The sequence below is a fragment of the Sturnus vulgaris genome, chromosome 24 (genome assembly GCF_052056855.1).
Source record: "Sturnus vulgaris isolate bStuVul1 chromosome 24, bStuVul1.hap1, whole genome shotgun sequence".
NCBI lineage: Eukaryota > Metazoa > Chordata > Aves > Passeriformes > Sturnidae > Sturnus > Sturnus vulgaris.
Genome location: NC_142266.1, coordinates 4,274,803 through 4,297,824, shown reverse-complemented (window position 1 = coordinate 4,297,824; position 23,022 = coordinate 4,274,803). Strand labels below are relative to the sequence as shown.

The window sequence follows — 23,022 nt, the reverse complement described above, 5'->3', positions numbered from 1 at the left end:
GGCTGTCGTATGAAGTTTTATTGCCGACATGCAGGAGTAGTTTCGATGTAGTACAAAAATAACGTCTTTATACAAATTTTTTTCCTTTTTTTTTTTTCTTTTTCTTTTTTTTCCTTACAACAGGCTCTGTCCCGCCGTGGCCCTGTGGCCTCCCCATGCCCCCTGTACCACCCCCTTCCAGTTTGCCTTAGCACAAGTGGATTGACTGGTGCTGCCACTGCAAGATCCTGGTGTGATACAGCCTCAAGGAGTCCCAGAATATTGCTTTTTGCTTTAACAAGGGGGAAAAAACAGTAAAAATAAACAGGGAATGAGGCAGGAGAACCAGGAGGAGAGAACAGGGCCCTGGTAGGGTGCTCAGGGGATCCCTGCCCTGCTGCTGGTGGCACAGGGGGTGGTGGGCCCACGGGACAGACCACCATCTTCAAAATAAATAAGGCGAAAGAGTTGGGGCTACTGGCTCAGCTGGGGTGGTGCAGGGAGCTGGTCTGTGTTAGTGTTCACGAGGCCCTGCCTGGCCACAGGGCCTTGGCACGTAATGCCCGACGTGGCCAGGGAGGTTCAGGCCCAGCCCCCTGTCCCCATAAAGCCACTGCTGGGGTGGCCCAGCTTAGACCCCGTCCCCTTCCCCAGCCTGGGGCAAGAAAAGGCAACAACACGCTACAAACATCTGCGACTCACTCCCTGCCCACGCCCACTTGTGCTGCAAGAGCTGGGCCCAGAGAGCAGTGCAGCCCCAAAAAGCAGGGCAGCCCCCCGAGCTCCAACCCTCCCTGCTCACAGGGCTGGGAGCAGCCAGGAGCAGGGAAGGAGGCAGCTGAAGAAGGTGCTGCCTTGAGCAGGAACCCTGGCCAGGGCACTGGGAGCCCTGGGAGCTCTGTGTGAGAACAGTTCATCTGGCAAGACAGGCATCCAGTTCATAAATGAGGCTCAGAAACAATCATCCCTGTTCTCAGCACAGGCCAAAGCTCTTCCAGTGGTACGAGGTGACAAACCACGATGTCCTTCCCCTGTCTTGGCATGAGGGCAAGAGGCAGCCCCAGGTTTGGGCTGAGATGGCAAGAAAAGCTGGGAACAAATACAGTAGAGACTTCAGCCAGCCCCTCCTACTCTAGGCGGATTATTTTGGGAAGCTTTTCACATTATAACTCATATATTACATCTGTACCACAACTGAGGGGGTCAACACTAAATCAGAATTAATGCAACTGTAACTGCACCTGGGATATGCTACTGAAAAATAAGATTAAATCATGGATCCTTATAAACTAAAGGAATCAGTGAGAGGTGGGAGAGGGGCAGGGGCCCTGGCAGGCCAAGTCCTGTGAAACCTTTGAAGTGGGGACAGGATCCGATCCCTGCAGGTGGCGCTGCCCAGACGACTCCTCAACTCCTGCCTGAGGCGGTGGCCGGGCTCTCCGGTCACAGCAGTGGCCCCACAGGACTGGCCAGCGTGGCCAGACCAGGTGGCACATAAGGACAGAAACAGATTTGATGCAGATGAAGGGAAGTGGGAGGTTTCAAGAAATTCTGCCTTTCCAGAAACCCTGATAAATCCAAGCTTATTCAAACCACAAGGAGCGGGTGCCACGGGCCGGCTCCGCGCTGCACGGCCACGGCTCTGTGCCAGCAGCTTCACCCTTGGAAGTCTCCTCCTTTCCCACGGGCTTTGCTCGATCCAGAGAACAGCATGGTTAAAAAGACAAGAGAGGTAGATTACAGTCATGATTAAAAGCAGATTAGTCATCTAGGCTTCGATTTTAAAAAAACAGATTCCAGAAGATGCCAAGAGGTTGCTGCTTCCAAAACTAGCTTTTCCAAAAGTCTTCTCCCTCCGGAGCAGGTGTGAGTGCATGTCCCTGGACAGAGCTTGGGATTGCTACATTATTCCCCGTCGTGGGACAGCGGTATTGCTGTAGGCTGGAGCAGGCGAGGTGAGGGCAGACTGCAGGGTGGTGCTCGTGCTCTTGGGGCATGGGAAGCTATTTCCGGAGGTACCTCTGGGCCAGGATGGCCGCGTCCAAAGGGTTCATGGGCTGCGCGTCGTGGCCCAGGCGCCGCACCGGCGGGATGTTCCCGAACTGCCGCTTCTGCAGGAAGCTCTTGGCCTCATGCAAGGTGTTCTTCTCCTCGGCCAAGAGCAGCTGCTGCCTCATGTAGTTCTCGAACTCGTACTGGGAGCACTCCTCCGTCACCTTCACCTGCAGAGACCGACCTGTCAGAGCCACACCTGGCAGCGCCATGGCTCCTCTGATGGGCCTGAGCTACCACGGGATAACTGGAGTCCTAACACAGGGAAGGGACCTGCTGTTGGGCACTCAGGGAGGCCTCCTCGTGAGTTAGCAGTGCCACCAGGACACAGCTCTGGCCACCACAGCAGCTCTGTCCTGACATGGCTCATCCCAGCCCTGGCAGCACTGAGGCTGCAGCTGCCTGACCCCTGTCCCTGTGGCACCATCACAGATCCCGCACGGCTGTCCCCATGGCAGGCACTTCTAGCATGAAACAAACCGGCAGGAAAACAGGATGTTTGCTCCCATGGCAGAGCTCACTGGGAGCCAGAGCCAACACTGCTGCCTCCTCCCAGCATTCCCAGCTGTGTGTGAGGGAGTGAGCGCTGCTGGGAGCGCAGTGAGCTGCTCTCATCAGCTCTAGGGTCGAGCTCACTTCCTGGCAGCTCAGCCAGCTGGATGTGCCTCCTGGTCCCAGCAGCATCAGCCTTTCCTTCCGTTGCACAACATGAGGGACTCCCCACCCTCCCCTTCCCAGCTTGGAGAGACAATGGGTGCTATCACAGACAGACTGGCACAGAAGCACAGAAAAGCAGTTCTGTGGAAAGCAGGGAAACCTACCTCCTGGGGGTTTTCAGGATTAGCCACTTGGTCATCTATGTCCGGCACCACTTGCAAAGGGCCACTCAGCGAGGACATGGACTGCCTGGAGGAGAGCACAGCATTGGGATCCACAGCATGGCACTGGCTCACCCACCCTCACCCAGCCCCAGGGTGATCCCACTGGGATGGCCATGGCTGCCACAAGCATTTGCACAGGCTTCTCCAGCTGTAGCCATCAGCACACAGTGGTGGACACATGGGATTTAAAGGCTTACTGCAGTTCCCAGACCTTCCTCTGGTGAAGTGATCCAGCCACAGCTGGAACAACACAGCCTGTGGCCAGAGACAGCGTGTCCTGTCTCTCCCCTTGCACATACCAGGACGCTATGATGGAGCTGAGGGAATCCAGCACTTCAGAAGCCGTCAGCCGCTGCTGCGGGTCCAGGACCAGCAGTTTCCGGATCAAGCACACAGTGTTTTCTGAGACCCGGCCATCCCTGGCAGAGACAACACGTGGTGAGCCTGGGCTGGGCAGAGTGGTGGCAGCACGGACATGCTGGGAGCACAGGAGCTACAGGAGCCACCACTGCTCTGAGCCTGCCTCACCTTCCCACAAGCTGTCCCAGCCCTGCTCCTGCTTCCTGGTGTCTAGTGCACACAGCTTGCTGTCAGTACTGCTGTGACCCTTTGGGTGCTGAGGGGAGCCCCTCCAGCTCCAGCTAGCCCAGTAAGCCCCCCGTGGCCAGGCAGGAAGGGCAGGCTGTACTCACTCAGGGATGGTGTACTCGGCAGCCTTGATTTTGCGGAAGAGCTCCTGAGGTATGCTGTCGTAGAAGGGGAACTGGCCATAGAGCATGGTGAACAGCACCACCCCCAATGCCCACATGTCGCTGGGCTTCCCACGGTATGGCCGGCCTGCAGGGAGAGGGCACACACAGCCTGAAAATCCTGGAAAGAACAGCACTGGCAACCTCCCTCACCTCCCACAGCAGAGGTGCTGAGTAACCCCCACATGGGACCCTTTTTCTAAGCGTTAACCAAAATGCTTGAGGCTTCCCATAACATAACACCAAAACACTTTTCAAGGCTCTGTGAATGAGCAAATTGTCCACCTCCAACAAGTGTCCTCCTGTTCCCTATGGAGCAGGGATATCCCTGCTGTGAACCAAAGGCATCAGGTAGCTGGAACTGCTGTGCTGGAGTTCCCAGGTCAGCATCCCTTGCACAGAGCCACCCAGCTTGCCAGTCTGGGCCAAGGGAGAGGGAATTCAAGAACCATGGAGCACAGGGCAGGAGGAGGCAGGAAAGAAACCCAGGAAGAATAAGGCTGAGCCCATGGAGAAGGGACTCTGACAGTGGGATGGATCTAGCACACAGCCACTGAAGCCAGATATAAAGCCACAGAGTGTGCAGGAAGGTGCTTTCCTGCACAAAGACATTTAGACAAAGACAATAGTCAAACCCTAACCCAAGGCTGTTGCTGCCCCAGGATTCACCTGATGGAAATGCTGTTTCTAAGCCCCTTTGGTCACAATAATCAGCACACAGCAGCATGGACAGGGTCACAAAATCAAATCCCAGTGCTACAGCACAGCACAGGACTCAGGGAGAGACTTCCTCTGACTCACACAGTGAGTCACTGCTGCAGCATTTGGTATTTGTACTAATTATTCCTTGCTTTATATGCTCAGAAAAAGGCACCTCTCCCTCCTCCTCCAACTTTTCCTGCTGTGACATTTCAGCAGCCGTCCCTCAACATAGACAGCTTCTCCTGGAGACCCACAACAATGATTAATTCCTCAGGCGCTCCAGCTTCCCCCTGCACAGGAGCACCAGCAATACAGAGGGATGTGCCAAGCCTGAAGGTGGTGGTGACTGGAATGTCCTCAAGTAACTTCCCCCTTGATACCTGAAGGGGAACTACACACTGAGCAATTTTGGGAGAGCATTTTGGAGAGCACAGGATGGGCCCCACGGGAAGGGCTGATGGCAGACACCAGAGCTGGGGTGCAGCACAAGGCAGTGAGAGCCAGGCTGGGCAGAGCAGGATGAGTCCTGAGCTAAGGCTGCACTTTGCAGGGTCTCTCAAGCAGTCTCAGCTGTCAGAGATCAGCCAAGACAGCCTCTTCAGTGCCCTGTGGCCAGTTACACCACAAGAGAGCCCTTAGAAGAAACATGAGAAGGTAGCTGGAGGCCTGGATAGACCAGCACCCTGGAGCAGAAAGGAACAGCTCCTCATAGCCTTCTTCAGCCACTTGAGCCATAACTGCTCCAAGTTCTTGCAGAGCAGTTGGCTTCTATCATCCATCGGGTCACAAGAGCCTCAGGATATCCTGCAGAACAGGAAAGGCTTGCAAAAACCCCAGGATCCACCTCCTCACTTGCCTTTGCTCCCTTCTGGCTGGAAGGGAAGCATCTCAAACCTGGCCCGGCAGATCATGATGGAAGAGCACGACAACATTTACTGCTGCTGCCTGCAAACCTGACACAAAACCTCCTGAGGGGAGTCCACTGGGGCTGGATCTTCCAGGACTGGTTCCCTCTGAGGGCATTACTGCAACACAGTTGCTTGGGATACCAGGAACAAATAACTCATGTGTTAATGCCAGATACCTGGATCTACAAGAGTGAGAGGCCTTGTATGCACAGTCCCACCTGTACATGCACCCTTCAACACTAATCTGGCTCACCTGCATGAGAAGAAAAATCCTCAAAATGATGCCTGGGTCACTACACTGACAACCAGGACCACTCCTGCCTGCTCAAAGGCTAATACAGGAGCACAGAATCACTGGGTTGGAATAGACCTTCAAGATCATCGAGTCCAACCCCTGCCCTAACACCTCAACTAAACCATGGCACTGAGTGTCACATCCAGGCTTTTTTAAACACATCCAGGGATGGTGACTCCACCACCTCCCCAGGCAGAGCATTCCAGTATCTTATCACTCTTTCTATGAAAAACCTTTTCCTAATATCCAACCTGTATTTCCCTTGGCACAGTTTAAGACTCTGTCCTCTTGCTTTGTCAGTGCTGCCTGGAGAAAGAGACCAATCCTCACCTGACTACAACCACCTTTCATGGAGTTTTAGAGAGTGATAAGGTGACCTCTGAGTCTCCTTTTCTCCAGGCTGAACAACCCCAGCTCCCTCAGCCCATTCCTCACAGGGTTTGTGTTCCAAGCCCCTCACCAGCCTCGTTGCCTCCTCTGGATGTGCTCGAGCGTCTCAAGGTCCTCCCTAAACTGAGGGGACAGAACTGGACACAGCACTCGAGGTGTGGCCTCACCTGAGTACAGCACTGCTGTTCTCCCTGCTCCTGCTGGCCACACCATTCCTGATCCAGGCCAGGAGCCACTGGCCTTTGGCCACCAGGGCACACTGCTGGCTCATATTCAGCTGGCTGCTGAGAAGTGTCCCCAGGTCCCTTTGTGCACTGTCCAGCCACACCATCCCCAGCCTATAATGTTGCAGGGGGGTATGGAGGACTTGGCAGTAAGACTCATTAAACCTCATCCCACTGGACTCTGCCCATCCATCCAACCCTTCCAGGTCTCTCTGCAGAGCCCTCCTCTCTGCCAGCAGATGGACACACACTTCCAGCTTAGTGTCGTCTGCACATTTACTAATGAATGACTCAATAGCCTGATCCAGGTCATCAATACAAATACTGACCAGGACTGGCCCCAGCACAGCCCCCTGAGGGACACCACTGGTGACTGATCCCCAGCTGGATGCAGCATTGTTCACCACCACTCTGGGCCTGCTCATCCAGCCAGTTCTTAACCCAGCACAGAGTGCTCCTGTCCAAGCCACAGGCTGCAGCTTTTCCACGGAATGCTGTGGCAGACAGTGTCAAAGGCCTTGCTGAAGTCCAGGTACACAACATCCACAGCCCTTCCTGCATCCACCAGGAAGGTCATTTGGTCATAGAAGGAGATCAGGTTGGTCAAACATGACCTACCCCTCCTAGACCCATGCTGGCTGGGTCTGATACCCAGACCATCCTCTAAGTGCTGTGATGGCACTCAGTATAAACTGTTCCATTACCTTACCACGTACTGAGGTCAGGCTGACTGGTCTATAATTACCAGGCTCCTCCTTCCCACCCTTTTTGTGAATGAGGGTAACACTGGCCAGCTTCCAGTCATCTGGAACCTCCCCAGCGAGCCAAGACTGTTGGTAAATGATGGAGAGTGGCTTCACAAGCTCATCTGCCAGCTCCCTCATCCCCCTGGGATGGATCTCATCCAGTCCCATAGATTTATGAACAGAGCAGACATGAGAGCTCATGGAGAAAAACCTCCTGAACCAACTGGACAGAAAGCACAGCTGTTCCCAATGGTCTCATGCACTGGAAACAGTTAAAGGCAGGAGGACACCAGGAAAAGCTGCTCTGTGCTGGAGCCAGACTCTGCTCAAAGCCTCTGCTGGAGACAAGGCACAGGCCAGGCTGCTGGAGGGGGGATCCAGCCCAGACTGCTCTGGCCTGCTGTCATCATTCCTTAAATTTTAAGTAATTCCTCTCTGTTGGTCCAGAAGCTGCCCAGAGGGTCACTAGTTCCCTCCTGGAGTGAGCAGCCGCTGGAGGAATTGGTGCTCTTAGTGCACATCTGGAATACACTGACATCCAGGTGGGATCTGGGCTGGCTGCCCCTTGGGCCCAGGGTTTTACCTGCAGCTTAAGGGAAGACTCAGGAATCCATTCTGATACTGGAAACAGAACATGTTGTATGCAGTCAGACTCATTCAGGAACAGCTAGATTTGAATTAGCTTTGAAGTTCAGACAAGCCTTAAGAAAAAAGTTAGGCTCGCTCCTTCCCTCCAACTTTCCCAGCTGGAAAACCAGACCAAGTCTCCTAACTGGACCTTAACTAAAAGGCTCTCATGAAGGTCCATATGGGAACACAAGAGGTGGTTTTGTTTATTGTCAGGAAGCACAAATGAGTGAAATGAGTGTCAAGGGGAATTCCTACCACTGAGCACGTCTGGGCTGATATAGGCAGGGCTCCCACGCTGGTCCTTCAGCAGGTCGTCCTCACTCACCAGGTGCTTCCCCAGGCAGAAGTTGGTGATGGTGATCCGGTGAGTCCTGGGGAGAAGCACAAGGTGTCAGGGAACACAGGCATCCTGCACAGGCCATGCAGCAGACAGCAAGTGGACTCCAGAACAGGAACTGTGCCTGTGGGGCTTTCTGGGGAGCTTGAAGTGCTGGGAGAAGACACACAGAGCTGTAAAATGAACTCCATCCCAAAGGGGAGGGATTCCATGCCTGCCAGCAAGGCTTGAAAGGCACTCACAGGGGCAGTAACAGGGTATGTGACAGCTGTGACAATGTCTGGGTGGCCTGTGTCAGCGTGGCTGTAAGCACAGGGTGTACCTGGCTCACCTTGCAGCCACACAGGTGCCTTGGCCAATCTCCCAGGAGCATTCCAGGCTGCAGCACCAGAGCTGCAGGATCTGCCACAGGTGAAACATCAACAAAAGTGAAGTTTATTTTAGCTGCTGATTTTGCCCTGCGCTTCCCAGCTGCCATCTTCTCCACACAGCATTTTCTGGGAGCTAAGGGAAAACACCCTGTGGAAGCTGCCCCGTGCCTGGCCCCCGAGCACTCTGTGTTTACAGTCACCAGAGGAGCTGCAGGAGCTGTGATCAGACTCAGCACAACCACGTCTGTGTCACTCAGAGTCCCACACAGGACCACACTGCCTGGTGGCAGTTCCACCTGATCCACAGGACTGCTCTCCACACACAGGTGTGCACAACACAAAGCCTGATCAACACCCCAAAAATCTCACACAGAAAAGGGAGAGCTGCAGGTACACAAAATTTCTTTATTAGCTCACCCCTACTTCCCTATGGTACTGCCAGCTCCCATTAATGATTTTTTTCCAGTGCAAGTGAGCTAATTACAAAACTATTGTTTCATTAAGCTTCCCTGTCATTCAGATAATTTAGATTTTCACTTATAATATAAAGGTGTAAGTACAAAAACACTGAAAGATTTCTTGGAAAGTATTTCACAACTGGAGCCTAGGAGAATGGATTAAGTCAGTCACAATAACGAAGAAACATTTCCAGCCAGTCTCACAGACAAATGAAATACAACCAAGTGTGGGTTGTCCATGGAGAGATGGTTATTAAAACAGACAGACTTGTGTTTAAGAAGTGTTAGCTTCAACTGTCAGGAGACTTCCCTGGCTGAATAACAAGCTGCAGGATTTGTTAAGGATTTGAAAGACTAAGTGTTCTATAGGACATGAAAATGTTCAGGGTTGCTTGGTTCTATTTCTTCCCTGAAATTTGATCTAATCTGTAATCACCTAACTCCTCCTGCACTGGCTAATGGGGAAACCCGAGAGGCTTTAATGTCTGTGGGGAGGGAGGTCTGAGGGAGCCCCAAATGGGAGGTTCCTGCCAGGTCCTTGCAGTGCCACACTGTTCCCTTCATTCCCTGCCCTGAGAAGGGACCTGGCTCTTTGTGAGTAGGGCTGGAGCAGAACACACGGTTCTGCTCAGCCCCAGTGGCTGCTCCTCTCCATGGAGATGGCTCTTACACCTCTCCCACCCTTCCCCGTGACTCACTGCTGCACAGCCTGCAGCTTTCCCTCACCAACGCTGAGTAAAAAGCAAAAGCAGAGATGTAACACAAAGAGTGACTCTGGCAAGTGTGTTCAAAGCTTCAAATACCTCCCCCTGCTAGTGGGGCGCTGGGTGTAGTCCCATCGGTGGGGCGCTCCCCTGCACTCAGTGCCCAGAGAAAAGAAGGGAAGTTCTGCATGGATCCTTTAAAGCACCAACCTTTGTCTGCCTCTTCCAGCAAGGAGGAGAATCAAAGCAGCAAGCAGAAGAGATTTATCTTATAGAAGCTCTACAGAAACAACTTAAAACAACTTAGAGGTGGCCCTGAGAAGCAGCAGCTGCTGCGTGTGTGTGTGTGGGGAGGAACCAAGAAGTTCAAGCTCTGTAGATAAAACCTGTTTCCTTTCAGTGTTAGGGAGGAGAAAGCAGCAAGCTGTGAGCCCAGCAAACCTGCAAGCTTTGTAGACTCAAAGCCTGCAGAACTCCAGCCTTCCCTCTTTTTATTCATTCCACAGAAACGCAGACAGTGTGAAAAGAATGAATTCCACTCATTCTTCAAGTTAGTGCAAAATATTTAGTCAGTAATGTAATCCTGGTGGAGAGAGCAGAGGATCTTAGCTGCCAGCTACAGAACACAGACCCCGAGGCACTGAGCAGCTCCAAAGAGCCACCAAGCAGAGCCAGGCCACCATCCCCTGCCCTGAGCTCCTGCCCCTCTCTGGGCTGGTCCCTATGGGTCTGCACCAGCATCCAGCACCTGCCAGGCTCCAGAGGCTCCTGTCAAACCAGCAATGGAACAAGGGAGCTATTTCATACACAAATACACACTGGACAGAAGTGCTTTTGTTTAGATGAGTCAATATTTCACTGCTAGCAAAAACACAGCAGTGCAGCAGTCAGATCTAACACTGCTGTGATTGTAGGACGGCCAGCAGGGCTGGGAATGCCTTTAGCATGATGAGGGTGAATGATGGGAACAGAACCAACCACTATGGTTTTTTTTGTTCCTTTTAATATATATAAAAATCAGTACTTCTCTTGCAGGTTATTAAATACTATAAAAATCAGTTTTCAGCAGTTAGAATCCAAACAGAAGTCCTGACAAGAGGCCACTAAGCTGGGTGGGAAAAGTGAACTACCTAGGTGGGGCTAAATTAATTTTTGGAGATTAATTTATATAACTTTGAGCTGGATTTGTGTTTTTGCACAGCCTGATTCCCTTTCCCTCACCCTCCTGCACAAGAGCACTCAAGTTCTGCCTTTGTCTGCTTCTGTACTAGAAATCTGCTTCAAGGAAGAAATAAGACTACTGCCAGGCCAGCAGCTCTCCAGCACACTCACCTTTTGTTTAGCACCATGTTTCCTAGTTTCAAGTCTCTGTGCACAATATTTTTCTGCAAAAAATACAGGAGTATGACATGAGTAAAGTATAAATTTCGTAGTTGCACAAGAGCACTAAAAAGAAATCATGGCATCTGCACTTTCTGCAAAAACCCAGGTCAAGGTTTCAGGTCAGGTTCCACCCCGAGTTCTTTCTGGCCTTCACTTTTGATTGTGATCAGGACAGAACAAACAAATTTGCTACTTTGAAGACAAAGACAGACTTAGTGTACCTAAGAGACCTGAAACTGAACTGTCCAGGCTTGGTTAGAGCCATCTGATGAGCATTCCTTTACCAGACTCATGCTGCACTGCCCTGCCAAGGCAGGACACGTGTCCTGTGTCACAGGGGAACGAGTCAAACATCAGCACAATCCATTTTTATTACCACAGTTTCTAGTTCATTGATCTCAAAACTTGTAGCTTGAGGTTCTGATCTCCAATCAATTCTTACACTATGATTTATTTTGCTTTGCAAGGAAACAGTTTCTGTTTCCTGTGTTTGATCAGGCTCTTTGACTGCTCCTGTCTGAGGTTACCACACTGTGGTTCACCTGACCTGCCCTCAGCCCAGCTGGCCCCTCTCCACAGCCCACAAACACCACATCATCATCCAGAAACGTGAGGAGCAGGGAGCGAAGGGAATGCACTTTAGAGCTTGGGGCACAAGGTCTTATGCAGAACACTCTTAACATCCATGACCTGTAAGTCGGTCACTGCCTGAAGGTTTGAAGCATCTGCTATTCTAACCCTGGAAAACTGCCTCCCAGCACTGGAAGGGAGCTCTCTTTCCAAGCTCTCACCTTGTGTAATGCTTCTACCACTCGTACCACATCATAAAATATCACCACGGTCTCCCGCTCGCTGAGTCTCTTCTCTTTAATGACATAATGCTGCAGATTGATCAGATCTGCTGTTTTGTCACTGAAATCATGAGCACAGAGGCAGTCCAACACCAGGCAAATGCGTTTCTTCATCTTTCTGACCATCCTGTTGGCTTCAAGATCTTCTATGATTTCACAAGCTCGGTCCTGCAGGGAGGCAAACACAGCAGCAACCCCTCAGGGAAGCTCCAGGGCACATGCACAGAAACTGGCAGAGCAAATAACTGTATAACTGGGAGGTGATCTCAAAATAAGCAAATGCAATCACAGTGTTAGGTCTTTGTCCCAAGGCAGGATTTCAAAAACATACAGGAGCTCTACTTAACGATTTGCAGAATCCCAGACTGGTTTGGAGGGAACTTAAAAGTTCATCTCACTTCATCCTTTGCCATGGGCAGGGACACCTTCCACTATTCCAGACTGCTCCAAACCCCGTCCAACCTGGCCTTGAACACTGACAGGGATGGGGCAGCCACAGCTCCTCTGGGCAGCCTGTGCCAGGGCCTCCCCACCCTCACTGGGAAGAACTTTTCCTAGGAGGAGGAGGAGGAGTGCAGAAGGCAGAGGAAGTCTCTGCTGTGTGGCTCTGTGTGCACATCAGCACTAATGCTCTTCATGCACACAGATACCTGGAGCTGAACCCAGGACAGCTCTGCAGTGAAGCAGCCTCTGGGAACAGAGGGATCCAACACACCATTCATAAGAAGAACAGAAATCTCAAGGCACAATTAACAGTCCTTCCACGACAGTAAACAAGATACAGCTGAGCTGGACATTTGGCTTATTTAAGATTTAGTACAGATGGTCTCAAGTGAAAAGTGTGTTGGCAAAATGCAACCAGCGAGGCAGGCAATACCAACACCCAAAGCAGTAATTGCTATCAGCCCCTCACATCAACAACACAATCCACTCATACAAAAACTGACCAGCACAGTGACTGGTTTAACTTGCTGAAACAGTTTCTTGGTTATTTGTCCCCTCTTGCAAGTTATAAACAGTACAGAGAACAGAAATCCCAAATTTAATTCTAAAAGGTGCTAATTAATTTGTCAATTAAACAGTTGCTGTTCTGTCTGAAGGGGGAGAGCTGAGTGCCTGTCCCGTCTGTGAATGTTCTCACATTTCCCAAAATCCAAATGTACTCTCCAAAGTTCCTGTTTGAAGCAGCAGTGGTTAACCTCAGAGTGCTGCAACTTGGACACACAAGAGCAGGGTCAGCACAAACTCTACATTACACAAAAGCAGCTCAATCTATCAGCAGTCCCTGGCATTGCCCCAGCCTGGATGGTGACCAAGTGTACCTGGAAGAGCCCGTGATGATGGACCACTCCTTCCTGGTTGTGGAGCAGGGAAAGAAGAGAATACTCCGTGTGCAGCAGCATCTTGCCCTGTCGCTCCTCCTGGGTTTCTATTCCTTTATCACCTCTTTCTTCTAAGGTGAGAATCTTCAGGAAAAGGGAAAATGCCTTTACAGTTCCCAGAGGCACACAAATGCCCCCAGCCCTCTCTCACTTTTGGCATTCCCATGTGTTGAACAGCTGGTGGTACTGCTCTGCTGGTTGTGCCCTTGCCACAGGCCTGTCTGAGCTCAGCACCACTCGTGCAGAATGCACGGCAGCAGCTTCATTAACATGGAAAGGTGGCTCTTTGCAAATATCCCAGGTGCTTTTTCCCTCCTAGAGCTGCCCCATTCAGGCACAGATCCAAGGGCTCTGGGAGCAGCAGAGGCCTCATCTCAGGGCTGATCTGGACACAGATCTGTGCCTGGCAGCACTGCCCTGCCCAGGGGGGAGCTGCAGCAGCCGTGTCCCACTGCACTGGTTCAGCCCACACCACTCACTCACTGCTCAAATGCTTCTGCACAAGAGCTGGAGAGCCCTGAAGATCTGGGAGCCTGCAGTTTGCTTACCTTCAGCTGATAAAAGTCATCTGTCCCGTCCTTTCTTGCCAAACACTGAACAATACTTGGCACAGGGGAGTTACCTAAACGTGGACCTACAGCATAAAGCAGAAACAGACTTGTTTTCCCTCCAACAGCAGTGACTAAGCCGGGTTACATCAGCTGTCACCTTTTTTGGTTTGCTTGCAACAAGTTCCCTTTTTTTGCAGGAGCTTGAGTGCATTTTCACAAATCTAAAGCCAAAAATAAAAGGTCTTGAACTCTGAAACCTTTTGGGATAATGTTTCATTTGCAACTCGGAGAAACATTTATCAAAGCCCACACATGGCCCAGCTGTTTACAGAAATCCTAATTTCTGCATGCCTGAACCACACAGCTCTTACATTCACAGCAACACCCATGGCAACTGTTACTGCCACACCTGGGAACACAGCTGCCACCTCTGCAGGGATGGCTCAGGGGTGTCCAAATTAGCCCATATTTCAAGTTAACATACAGTCTCCACTCCTCACTTTTAATCAGCCAGCTCCAATTGATTTCCCATTAGTTTCCAATGTGAAGTCTGTGATTTTTGACAATTTATGTAAGCAGTTCTGAACCAACAACTATTCTAGCAACTCCTCAGAGCTGGCAGAGTGGCCTTGCCTTGGCACATACTACTTTGAATGATCACTACTGAATTATTAAGTTGCCTCCGTGCTCATGTGACAACACATTCAGGTCAGCAGAGTCGAACATGTCCCCACAGCTCTAATCAAAAAAACCCCCAATGAATCTGGTATTTAACAAAATTTAAGAACAGAGTTAAAAAAAAATTTCAAAAACCCAACAAAAATACCCAAAGGGGTAAAATCAAGATCACATATTTCTCTCCCAAGCCCTGCCTGCCTTGCTGCACTGGCATCTCACATCTCCTCAGCTTGGCCAGCAGGAGTTCCCAGGCTGCTGCTCTGCACTCTCAGGTAAGACCCTGAGTTACACACCTGCTTTCCTTCATTCCACAGTGCCTTTTATTTTCAGTTTTGCCACCTTGCCTTGCAGAGCCCCCTCCCTGCTTACCCAGGATGAAAGGACCTGCTCTCTTGGCGTTATTCCCAGAAATCCCCGCACACAGAGCCTTTGCTTTAGCGGATGTTTCCCCAGCTCCTCTGTCTGATGCTCGCCGCTTCATCCTTGGCTCTTGAAAGAAAAGAGAGATCACATCTGATGAGCCACCAAGTTATTTTCTCTTGTTATCTCTCATTTCTACTGGAAGGCTCTCACTTATGGATGCACTGGTGGCTCTGCCTACTTGTGTGTCTACACACAGCCCTGGCTCCCTGCTGACAGACCAGGGGTGGGCTGCAGGCTCAGAGCAGCTCTCAAGGCATAAATCAGCCTCGTTATTCAGGGCAACATTTCCTGCAACAGTTGCTTGAGAGACATAGTGGGAACAAGTCAAGATAATTAAAGCTTGTTTTACAGCAAAAACAAGTTTGCAAATTAACATATTCCGAAAGAAGATGCCCAAGTTAGCCCTGTGTATGGGTGTCTGCTGCTGCTGCAGCCTTTTGGGGTTCCTCCACAGAGGATCCACACCACGCATCACAGCCACCCACTGAGTCCCTCAGAGGCTCCAGTCTGTTCCTCAAACAGCCAAGACTGCACAAAACTGACCACAAAAATTAGTATCTTTCACCTTTCCCAACAAGGGCATAGAAAACAAGCACAATAGTTATTGTAAGATTCAGTTCCGTTCACAATGATTTTTCAAAACGTATTTTTAGCCTTGGAAAAAAGTCTCCTCTCTATACCTTGTTAGGCTCTGACCTTATTACATCTCCATCTACCTACATCCAGTGCAGCTGGAATTTGGAGTCCAGCACATAAAACGCTGTCACCTCAGCCTCCACATGCAGGAATCAATGCTGTATTTACAACTAACACACAATTAAATGCTCCAATGGACATTCTAGTGAAAGGCAATGATGGTGACAACACGTGTTTTCCTGCACCATCACTATGGGCAAAAACCCATTTGATCTATTAAATGTCAATCTCCTGGTTTGCATCCAGGAATTTATTCAAGATCCACACATCACCACTCTTCAGCACCAACAACTAAAAACTCAACTACCTCCTCCTTATTCAGGTAGTGCAGAAAGTCTGATTTCCAATGTCCATTTCCTGCTGCTCAAAAATCTAGAGAATTTGGGTCAGTATTGCACAATCAAGACCTAAAAGGCTAAATAAATTCAATGTTTATGACTAAAACACTTCCTTCTCAAAAGAAAATTGTTTCAGTTTAGCTTGAAAAGCACTTCTCAGGTGAGCTGCTGGGTGTGGTGTGAGCTCTCCACATCCATCAGCTCCAGCCAATGGAAGCTCTGCTCCCCGTCCAACTCCTCTTCATCTCTAGCTTTTGGAAAATAGCTTCAAAGACTTCCACAAACATCTACATTTAATGTCTGTGCTCCCACTTTCTAAAGATACTTTGTGGAGTAGGTGAGAAGAGGAACCAAGCACAGCTCCATTTCCTTACTCAAACCCAGGCCCAGGAGTTCTTCCCTAAGAGATTACTATAACAATTTTTTGGGCTGTACATATTTGTTTTAGAAGATCCTGGGTGTTTCACCGCATGAGATTGATAAATCACCTCCCTGTAAGTGAAGTTCACCCTGTGGCAGTCCCGCCCTTTCTGTGGACACAGGCTGATCTCACTGCATTGATTCATCCGGCAGCACCTGTCCAGGAGCAGCAACAGCCAGGAGATAAAGGGAGGAGTCTTGCAGCAGACTTTGCATCCCTGCCCTCCTGACTCCCAGCACCTTCACACCTCCACAGAGCAGTGTCACCATCCCAGCGAGCTGAACAGGACACAGTTCTGACCCCCACGAGCTCCTTGCTCTGTTCATTCTGCATCCCTGACCCAATATCCTTATGAACTCCTCCTCTTCTTGTACATCACCACCTCTTCTGGAAACATATGAGTAACATTTCCACTGGAGAAACCGCCTGCACAGGAGCTCTGAGATAAACTCGTTGTGCAATCTGGCTTGCTGGTGCAAATGGAGTTACTGTAATCAAAACAACCTGAGGACTCACGTAGTTCAGCATCAACTGTATCGTTACTCTTCTTCCAAACTAGGTTTTCCAACGTCTCAGGAGGCAGGAGTCATCACCTTGGAGAAGGCTGGATGGACAAAAGGTCGAGGACTCTGTAATGTGGAATGAAATACATGTGATGTTGCAGTTCTGGATTATTCTGATGATGATAACACAGGATGCACTGAACCTTTAGGGCCCCCAACATCTCTGCTTGGGCTCAGAAAAGGATTGAAGCTCCTGTTATCATGTGAGAGGTCTCTGGAAGTTCAGTCCCTGCACTGCAGGACAAACTCCCATGTCACTCACCTCCAAACTGATGCAGGACAGGTCTTTGGTGCAGGGACAAACACAGGCTCCATTTCAGCCCTCACCATGCCACACCTGCCTGGGCTTAACGCATCTCAAACACACCCAACTGAGCACCAAGAGACTCCTTGCCACCACCAGCAGCTTTTAATCACACTAGGAGTTAACAGAGTTTAGGTCAGAGAAGTATCTGATACCACTGTCCCTGGGATGGAGTGTTTTAAACATGGGTTTGTCCTGGTTCCTTGCAGGAATGTAAGAGGTTCTCTCTCTAGACTGATCCTACTGATGATTTTTTTCTTTTCAGTCTTAAGAACTGGAAAGTCTCACCTGTTTGTGGACAGATGCATCCCTTCCCCCAAATCCAAACTGAATGAAAACACTCTCCTCCCTTGTCCTGCCATTGGAACAAAAATGGTCCTTCACACAGACAAAGTTACAAGTCAAGAACAGAAATTTATACTTAATTCTGATGTGACACGTGGGATGTATCAAACATCTCACGGGAGAAGCCAGCCCAAAGCATCTCACTGTGCTAGCTATGGCTTTAATAGAATTATGAATCAATTAATTTGGGGACCTAAATGTAATGTCTTTTAATTAGGTAGCTTAAGGAAATTGTTTAATTCCTGAATTACTGCATGTCCCAGTGCCCAGAGTAACAACAATGAAAAACATGAGATAAGGAAATTTTCCTTTTCATCCCAGACTAAGGTCCTGCAGTCCAGCAGCCAGAGCTCAGAAAAGGAGCTGGAAAAAGCACCTTTGGGGTGTGAGCAGGATTACTCAGCAGCACAGAAACCACTCACGGCTCCAGAGCAGTTGATCCAGTCCTCACTGCACTTTCAGGGGTCATGTCTTGCACTAAGGACACAACACAAGCTCAGTGGTGGTTACACTTCTTGTGTGAGGATTGGGAACCTCAAAAGTGCTCGACCCCACTACTGTGATGAGTAGATTGTGGTGAATAAGGCAGTGGATGAGCTGGCAACCAGCAGCAGGTGACAGAGACCAAGAGCACCTGCTGAGAAGAAGCTCCTTTGAGGAGCTCACATGATTCCAGGGACCTGCCTCCCACTGCAGCAGCATTCCAGTCAGTCCAGCATGCCCTCCTGAAGCCAAAAGCTGTAGCATTTGGGATAAAGCTGGAGAGCTGCTCCACAGGTTTTGACCCTCTCTGTGCAGCCTTCATGTTTGCAAAAATGAAGCTAAAAAATGGAATCACATGAGCAGCATCAGGCTGCACCTTTTCCCACCCAAATACCACAGTGGGCAGTATTTATCAGTTACAGTTAATCCAAGGTCACATTTAAGCCTGGCTCATGGGAAGCTGTGTTGGACATGACCTAAAAACTTCCATGAACAAAACATTAAAGGGGTAAAAGCTGGAGCACGGCCCAGCTTCCCACATGGAACACCAGCAGGTCGGTGTCACTGCAAGGAGCAACGATCCCAGTGTTGCCTCACTCCTTCCCGGGCAAACCCGGCCAGGAACAGCTCAGACCCGAGTCATCAGCACTCCCAGGGACAGAGCCTTGGCTCTCATTGGAAAAGCTTCCCTGAGAACAGGCGGAGTTTGGATCAGGCAGGCCTGCGGAGGAGTCACTGGCTGGGGGATTAAAGGGAATGTTTGTGTGTCAGATCCTAAGGAAAGCAGGCTGTTGCATTAAGTGTAAGAAATTTCGTCAAAAACACACCCCTTGTGTCCCAGCTGGTCCTCAGAGACCAGGAGCACATCCAGAGACCTCGAAGACTAAGAAGAGATCATCACACCCTGGGAGCAGGGAGAAGACAGTCACCCATCAAATGTCTCCAAGGGCTTTTTAGCTTTTCTTCCTCCTCAAAAGGCTGAATTTCTGCCCCCCTCATCCACAGCCCACCCTTATCCTCTTCCTCCCACGTCACACACAGCATGATCTAGGGGGGAAATTGAGCAAGAGAGTCATGTGTGGTAGCATGTACTTCATTAAGCTGACGTGAATTTTAATATTTAAATGACCCTTAATCAGGCAAAAGTTACTTTCCGGACATAATGTCCTTCAAAGTTTCAGTCACAGGACTTTTGTTTTCTTCTTCAGCGCCAAACCAGGCCCATCCTGTCTGTGCTGTCCCTCTTCCTGCAGCCAGCTCAGCCTTCTCGACATCAGCCAGGAACAATTTCATCCCTTAAGATAATGTTGAATGCACAGGAGAAGCCTCAGCCCTTCCCTGGCTCATCATCTCACATGGGCATGTGAGGAGGAGAAGCAGGGGCATCAGAGTGGGCTCCACTCCTCTCCCTCTGCACAGCACGAGGGAGATTCCCTGTGCAGGAATGTTAACATTACTGAAGGCTCTGGGAGTTGAACGGTTCTCTAAGAGAAGCAATAACATATATATAAAAAAAGCCCATTGGATGACTCAGTCCAGCCTGTGTTCCGCTGCGCTGCCCTTCCGGGAAGGGAAGCCTGCTCCCGAAACGGAGCCCTGACTCACAGGGTTCTTGGAACTGAGCAGAGACTCATTCAACTTCTTCCCTAAGCGAGAAGTTCACTCAAAACCAGGCACAGAGTTTCTCTGCCCACAGGAGCAGGAAGAATCCTGGGGCACTGGTGCAGCATGAGGGGCTGGAACAGCCCTGTGCTGTTGGAAGGCACCCAGGGAGGTCTGGGCTCGCTGAGCTCTACAAGCTGGGAGACAGGAACATCTCTGGCAGCCTCTGCTGAACCACCCCACTGGAGATCCTCCTTCCTCAGCCCAACATGCACATCAGCTGAATCCCAGGCACAGCCAGCACCTGGGAGCCCCTACAGGAGCTCGGCACACCTTACCTCCACCCACATCCAGCTATGGTCAGTCTTCAGCTCTTCAGGGACAAAAAAGGCTTCCACAGTCACACATCAGGGAAAGCAAATTCCATCCCAGCTGCAGCCCCAGGAGCCGGGGAAACTCTGAAGCACAGGGTTCCAGTGCGTAATTACGGCGCAAGCAACAAGCCAGGCTTTCTTCAAGCCCTTCTGATGCATCAACACATGAGATAGCCAAGGACTCATCTCTGGGAGTTCCCTCTTTGGTTACATAAACACCAACCTCAGCTTAACCCTTTCGTGCTGAAGCACAGGCCACATCCACCAGGATTTTTTCCCATTTCTGCCCAACACCCTCACAGCAGGAGCCTGGAAATGCAGCTGCAGCACTTGAGGCTGCACCGCTGCCCCAGCACGAGTCCCTGACCTGATCTGTGCCTGTGGTCAGGCCGTGCTCACCTTCCAAAGCCCACCAGGGGTGAGGGGTGGGTTGTATTACAGGGTTTTATTTCTCATTTATTGCTTCTGACACTATCAATATGCCATAAGCCCCTGAGCAGGACCTCTGTGTGCACAGAGTACAGTGTGACCCACACACGTGCTGACACTTCCCAGCGAGGTGTGGCTGCAGTTTCTCACAGCAGTGACTCACCTGGCCCTACCTGGAGACAAATCTGTTGAAGTTACCTGCACACACTGCCAGGCCTATGCTACTGAGCTTTGCAGTGTGACAGCACACTGACAGGAACTGCATAGTCAGGAAAAAATATTAACCAAAATAGCCTGTTTCACACAGAAAATGACCACGGACACACAGAACCTACTCTGTCCAGCAAGAGTTCACAGGCAGGAAGGAGACACACACTGTACCTGCCCAGAGCACCTGGTGTCTCTGCACAGCTAACAACCCCTTGAGCTCAGTGGGCAGCTCAGGCACAATCCCCAGGGCTGTGCCTATTCATAGTTACTGAACAGTTTGGGTTGGGAGGGACCTGAAAGACCCTTCCTGGGCTAGGACACCTTCCCAGGGAGCTCCAAGCCCTCTCCAACTTGGCTGGAACACTTCCCGGGATGGAGCAGCCACAGCTTCTCTGGGTAACCTGTGCCAGGGCCTCTCCACCCTCACAGGGAAGAATTTCTCCCTAATATCCCATCTAACCCTGCCAGTGTAAAGCCATTCCCTTTTGTCCTGTCACTTGAGGCTCTTGTAAATAGTCCCTGTCCATCTTTCTTGTAGCCCATTCAGGTACTGGAAGGGGCAGTTATGTCACCCTAAAGTCTCTCCTCTTCAGGTTGAACAACTCCAATACTCTCACAGCAGAAGTGCTCCAGCCCTCTGATCATCTTGGTGCCTCCTCTGGACTCGCTCCAACAGGTCGATGTCCTTTCTGTGCTGAATCACAGCACAGCTTGGCGGCTATGAGGCTTCCCTTGCCTGTTCCAATTTCTGTAACATCCTGAGGGTCACAGCCCACAGCTGAACTTTGCTTTTAAGGAATACAATTATGTGATCAAACCCTCAGCATGGTTACCATAGAGAAACAATCAAAGGATGCAGCATGAGCCCTCCAGCAATGGGGAAATATGTCCTGAACCCTGACTGCTGCCAGCCCAGGGCTCCGTGCCAGCAGGTGAGTGCTGTCCCTCGGGTCACACCTCACCTGGGTGCCAGGCACCTCACCTGTGCCCCACTGTGTCCCTGCTGCCTCAGAGAGCTGGCTGGCCCGCAGCACATGACAGAGGGGTGGTGCCTCAGCCCCACCATGGGCAATGGCCCCTGCTCCGATTTCTCCAGCTCCCTCTGGACATGGGATTGCAGCCCGACACCCCCAGCACACCTGTTCATACAACACATATTACTGAGCCCATACATTAAGGCTCTAAACTAGCAAAGAACTGAATCCCCAACATTGGTGCAGCACATTTCAGCACAGCCTGGGCAGGTGGGAGCAGCTGGGTGGGCACGTGAGGAACCCTAAACCCCCGTGCCAGGGGGTGAAGATGCCATCCCATGGGGTCCCCCCCCAGCAGTGAGACCTTTCACACCCTCAATACTGCACAGGCAGCAGGGTTCCCAAAGGCCACGACCAGAGAGGGACAGCACCCAGCTCTGGGGGTGGGAGGTCCCCCAGCCCCCTCAGCCCCTTGGGTGAGCTCCCATGAGAGTGCAGGGCAAGGTCCGTTCCTAGTTCCAACACCTGCTGATGTTACTCACCCTCACTCAGAGGCACAGCCCTCACCTACTCACTGCTGAGGCACACGAGGCTCCTCCTCGGCACAGAGGTCCAAAAAGTCTACATTCAAAGGTTCCTGCCCAGACTGGAGGTAAAACCAGCCCCAGTCACGGGCTGTGCCTCCTTCGGCCCCCCGGACCTGCCCCCGTGCTGGCAGCAGCGCCCCAGCCCCCCGAGCTGCTGCCGGGCAGAAAAGAACGAACGAGCGATTTACCAAGGGGCCTTTTCAACGCCAGTCTCCCAGACTGGAGAACACCGGCACCGAGCCGAGCCGGGTCACCAAGCCTCCCGCTAAGCCGGCGGTACCGGGGGGCTCCCACGGCCCGGTCCCATCGAACGATCGGTACCACCGGCGCGTCTCCCCGCAGCGCCCGGCTCGGCCCGGATACGGTGCCCGACTGCCCTCTCGCACGGTGGGACGGGGACGGTGACGGGTCCCGGGGCCACGTCCCCCATGCTCAACCCTGATCCCTGCTTCCCCCTCATTCACCGACGGCCCCCGTTCCCTTGTCTCTCACCCATATCCATGGCCCCGATCCCGCTTCCCCCCACTCTTTCATTCTCCTCACTCAGTCACGACCCCGGCCCCGATCCTGGTTTCTCTTTCACCCCTCACTCATCCACGGCCGATCCCGCTTCCCCCGCTCTCTCACACCCCTCACTCATCCATGGCCCGGCCCCGGTTCCCCAGCTCTCTCACACCCCTCACCCATCCATGGCGATCCCGCTTCCCCCCGCTCTCTCACACCCCTCACTCACCCATGGCCCCGGGCCCGGCCCGGCCCGGCCTCGCTCCGCTCCGGCGGCCGCCAGGCACCGGAAGTGACGCACCGCCACCGCCCCCCACCGCCAGCCCGCCCCCTGCCGGCCGCCGCCGGGACGGGGAAACGGCGGCGCCGATTGGGCGATGGCGACAGCGCGGGCAATGATTGGAGGAGAGCGCGGGGGCCGGACCGGCTTTTGCGGCGAGCTCTGATTGGTTGCGGTGCGCAGCAGAGCTGGTCCCTCAGCGGAGGGTGATTGGCTGT

The 23,022-nt window shown here is 51.6% G+C and overlaps 1 protein-coding gene across 3 annotated transcripts; it reads right to left on the bottom strand.

Annotated features, from left to right (window-relative positions):
* Nucleotides 1–3: 3 nt before the first annotated feature.
* On the bottom strand, nt 4–22,885 carry STK40 (serine/threonine kinase 40). 3 transcript variants are annotated; one of them, XM_014881265.2, is made up of 12 exons: nt 22,754–22,885; nt 16,654–16,778; nt 14,641–14,760; nt 13,591–13,676; nt 12,983–13,126; nt 11,601–11,828; nt 10,759–10,811; nt 7,812–7,927; nt 3,605–3,749; nt 3,212–3,331; nt 2,853–2,937; nt 4–2,201 (listed from the first exon to the last, which is right to left on the bottom strand). In XM_014881265.2, exons 3-12 carry the CDS (start codon nt 14,750–14,752, stop codon nt 1,983–1,985), a joined length of 1,308 nt encoding a protein of 435 aa, XP_014736751.1. In that variant the 5' UTR covers nt 14,753–14,760; nt 16,654–16,778; nt 22,754–22,885; the 3' UTR covers nt 4–1,982. The 3 variants fall into 3 exon arrangements, with proteins under 3 accessions (XP_014736751.1, XP_014736748.1, XP_014736749.1); XM_014881262.2 differs by having other exon boundaries at nt 16,666–16,778; XM_014881263.2 differs by lacking the exon at nt 22,754–22,885 and adding an exon at nt 19,785–20,103 and having other exon boundaries at nt 16,666–16,778.
* Nucleotides 22,886–23,022: the final 137 nt, after the last annotated feature.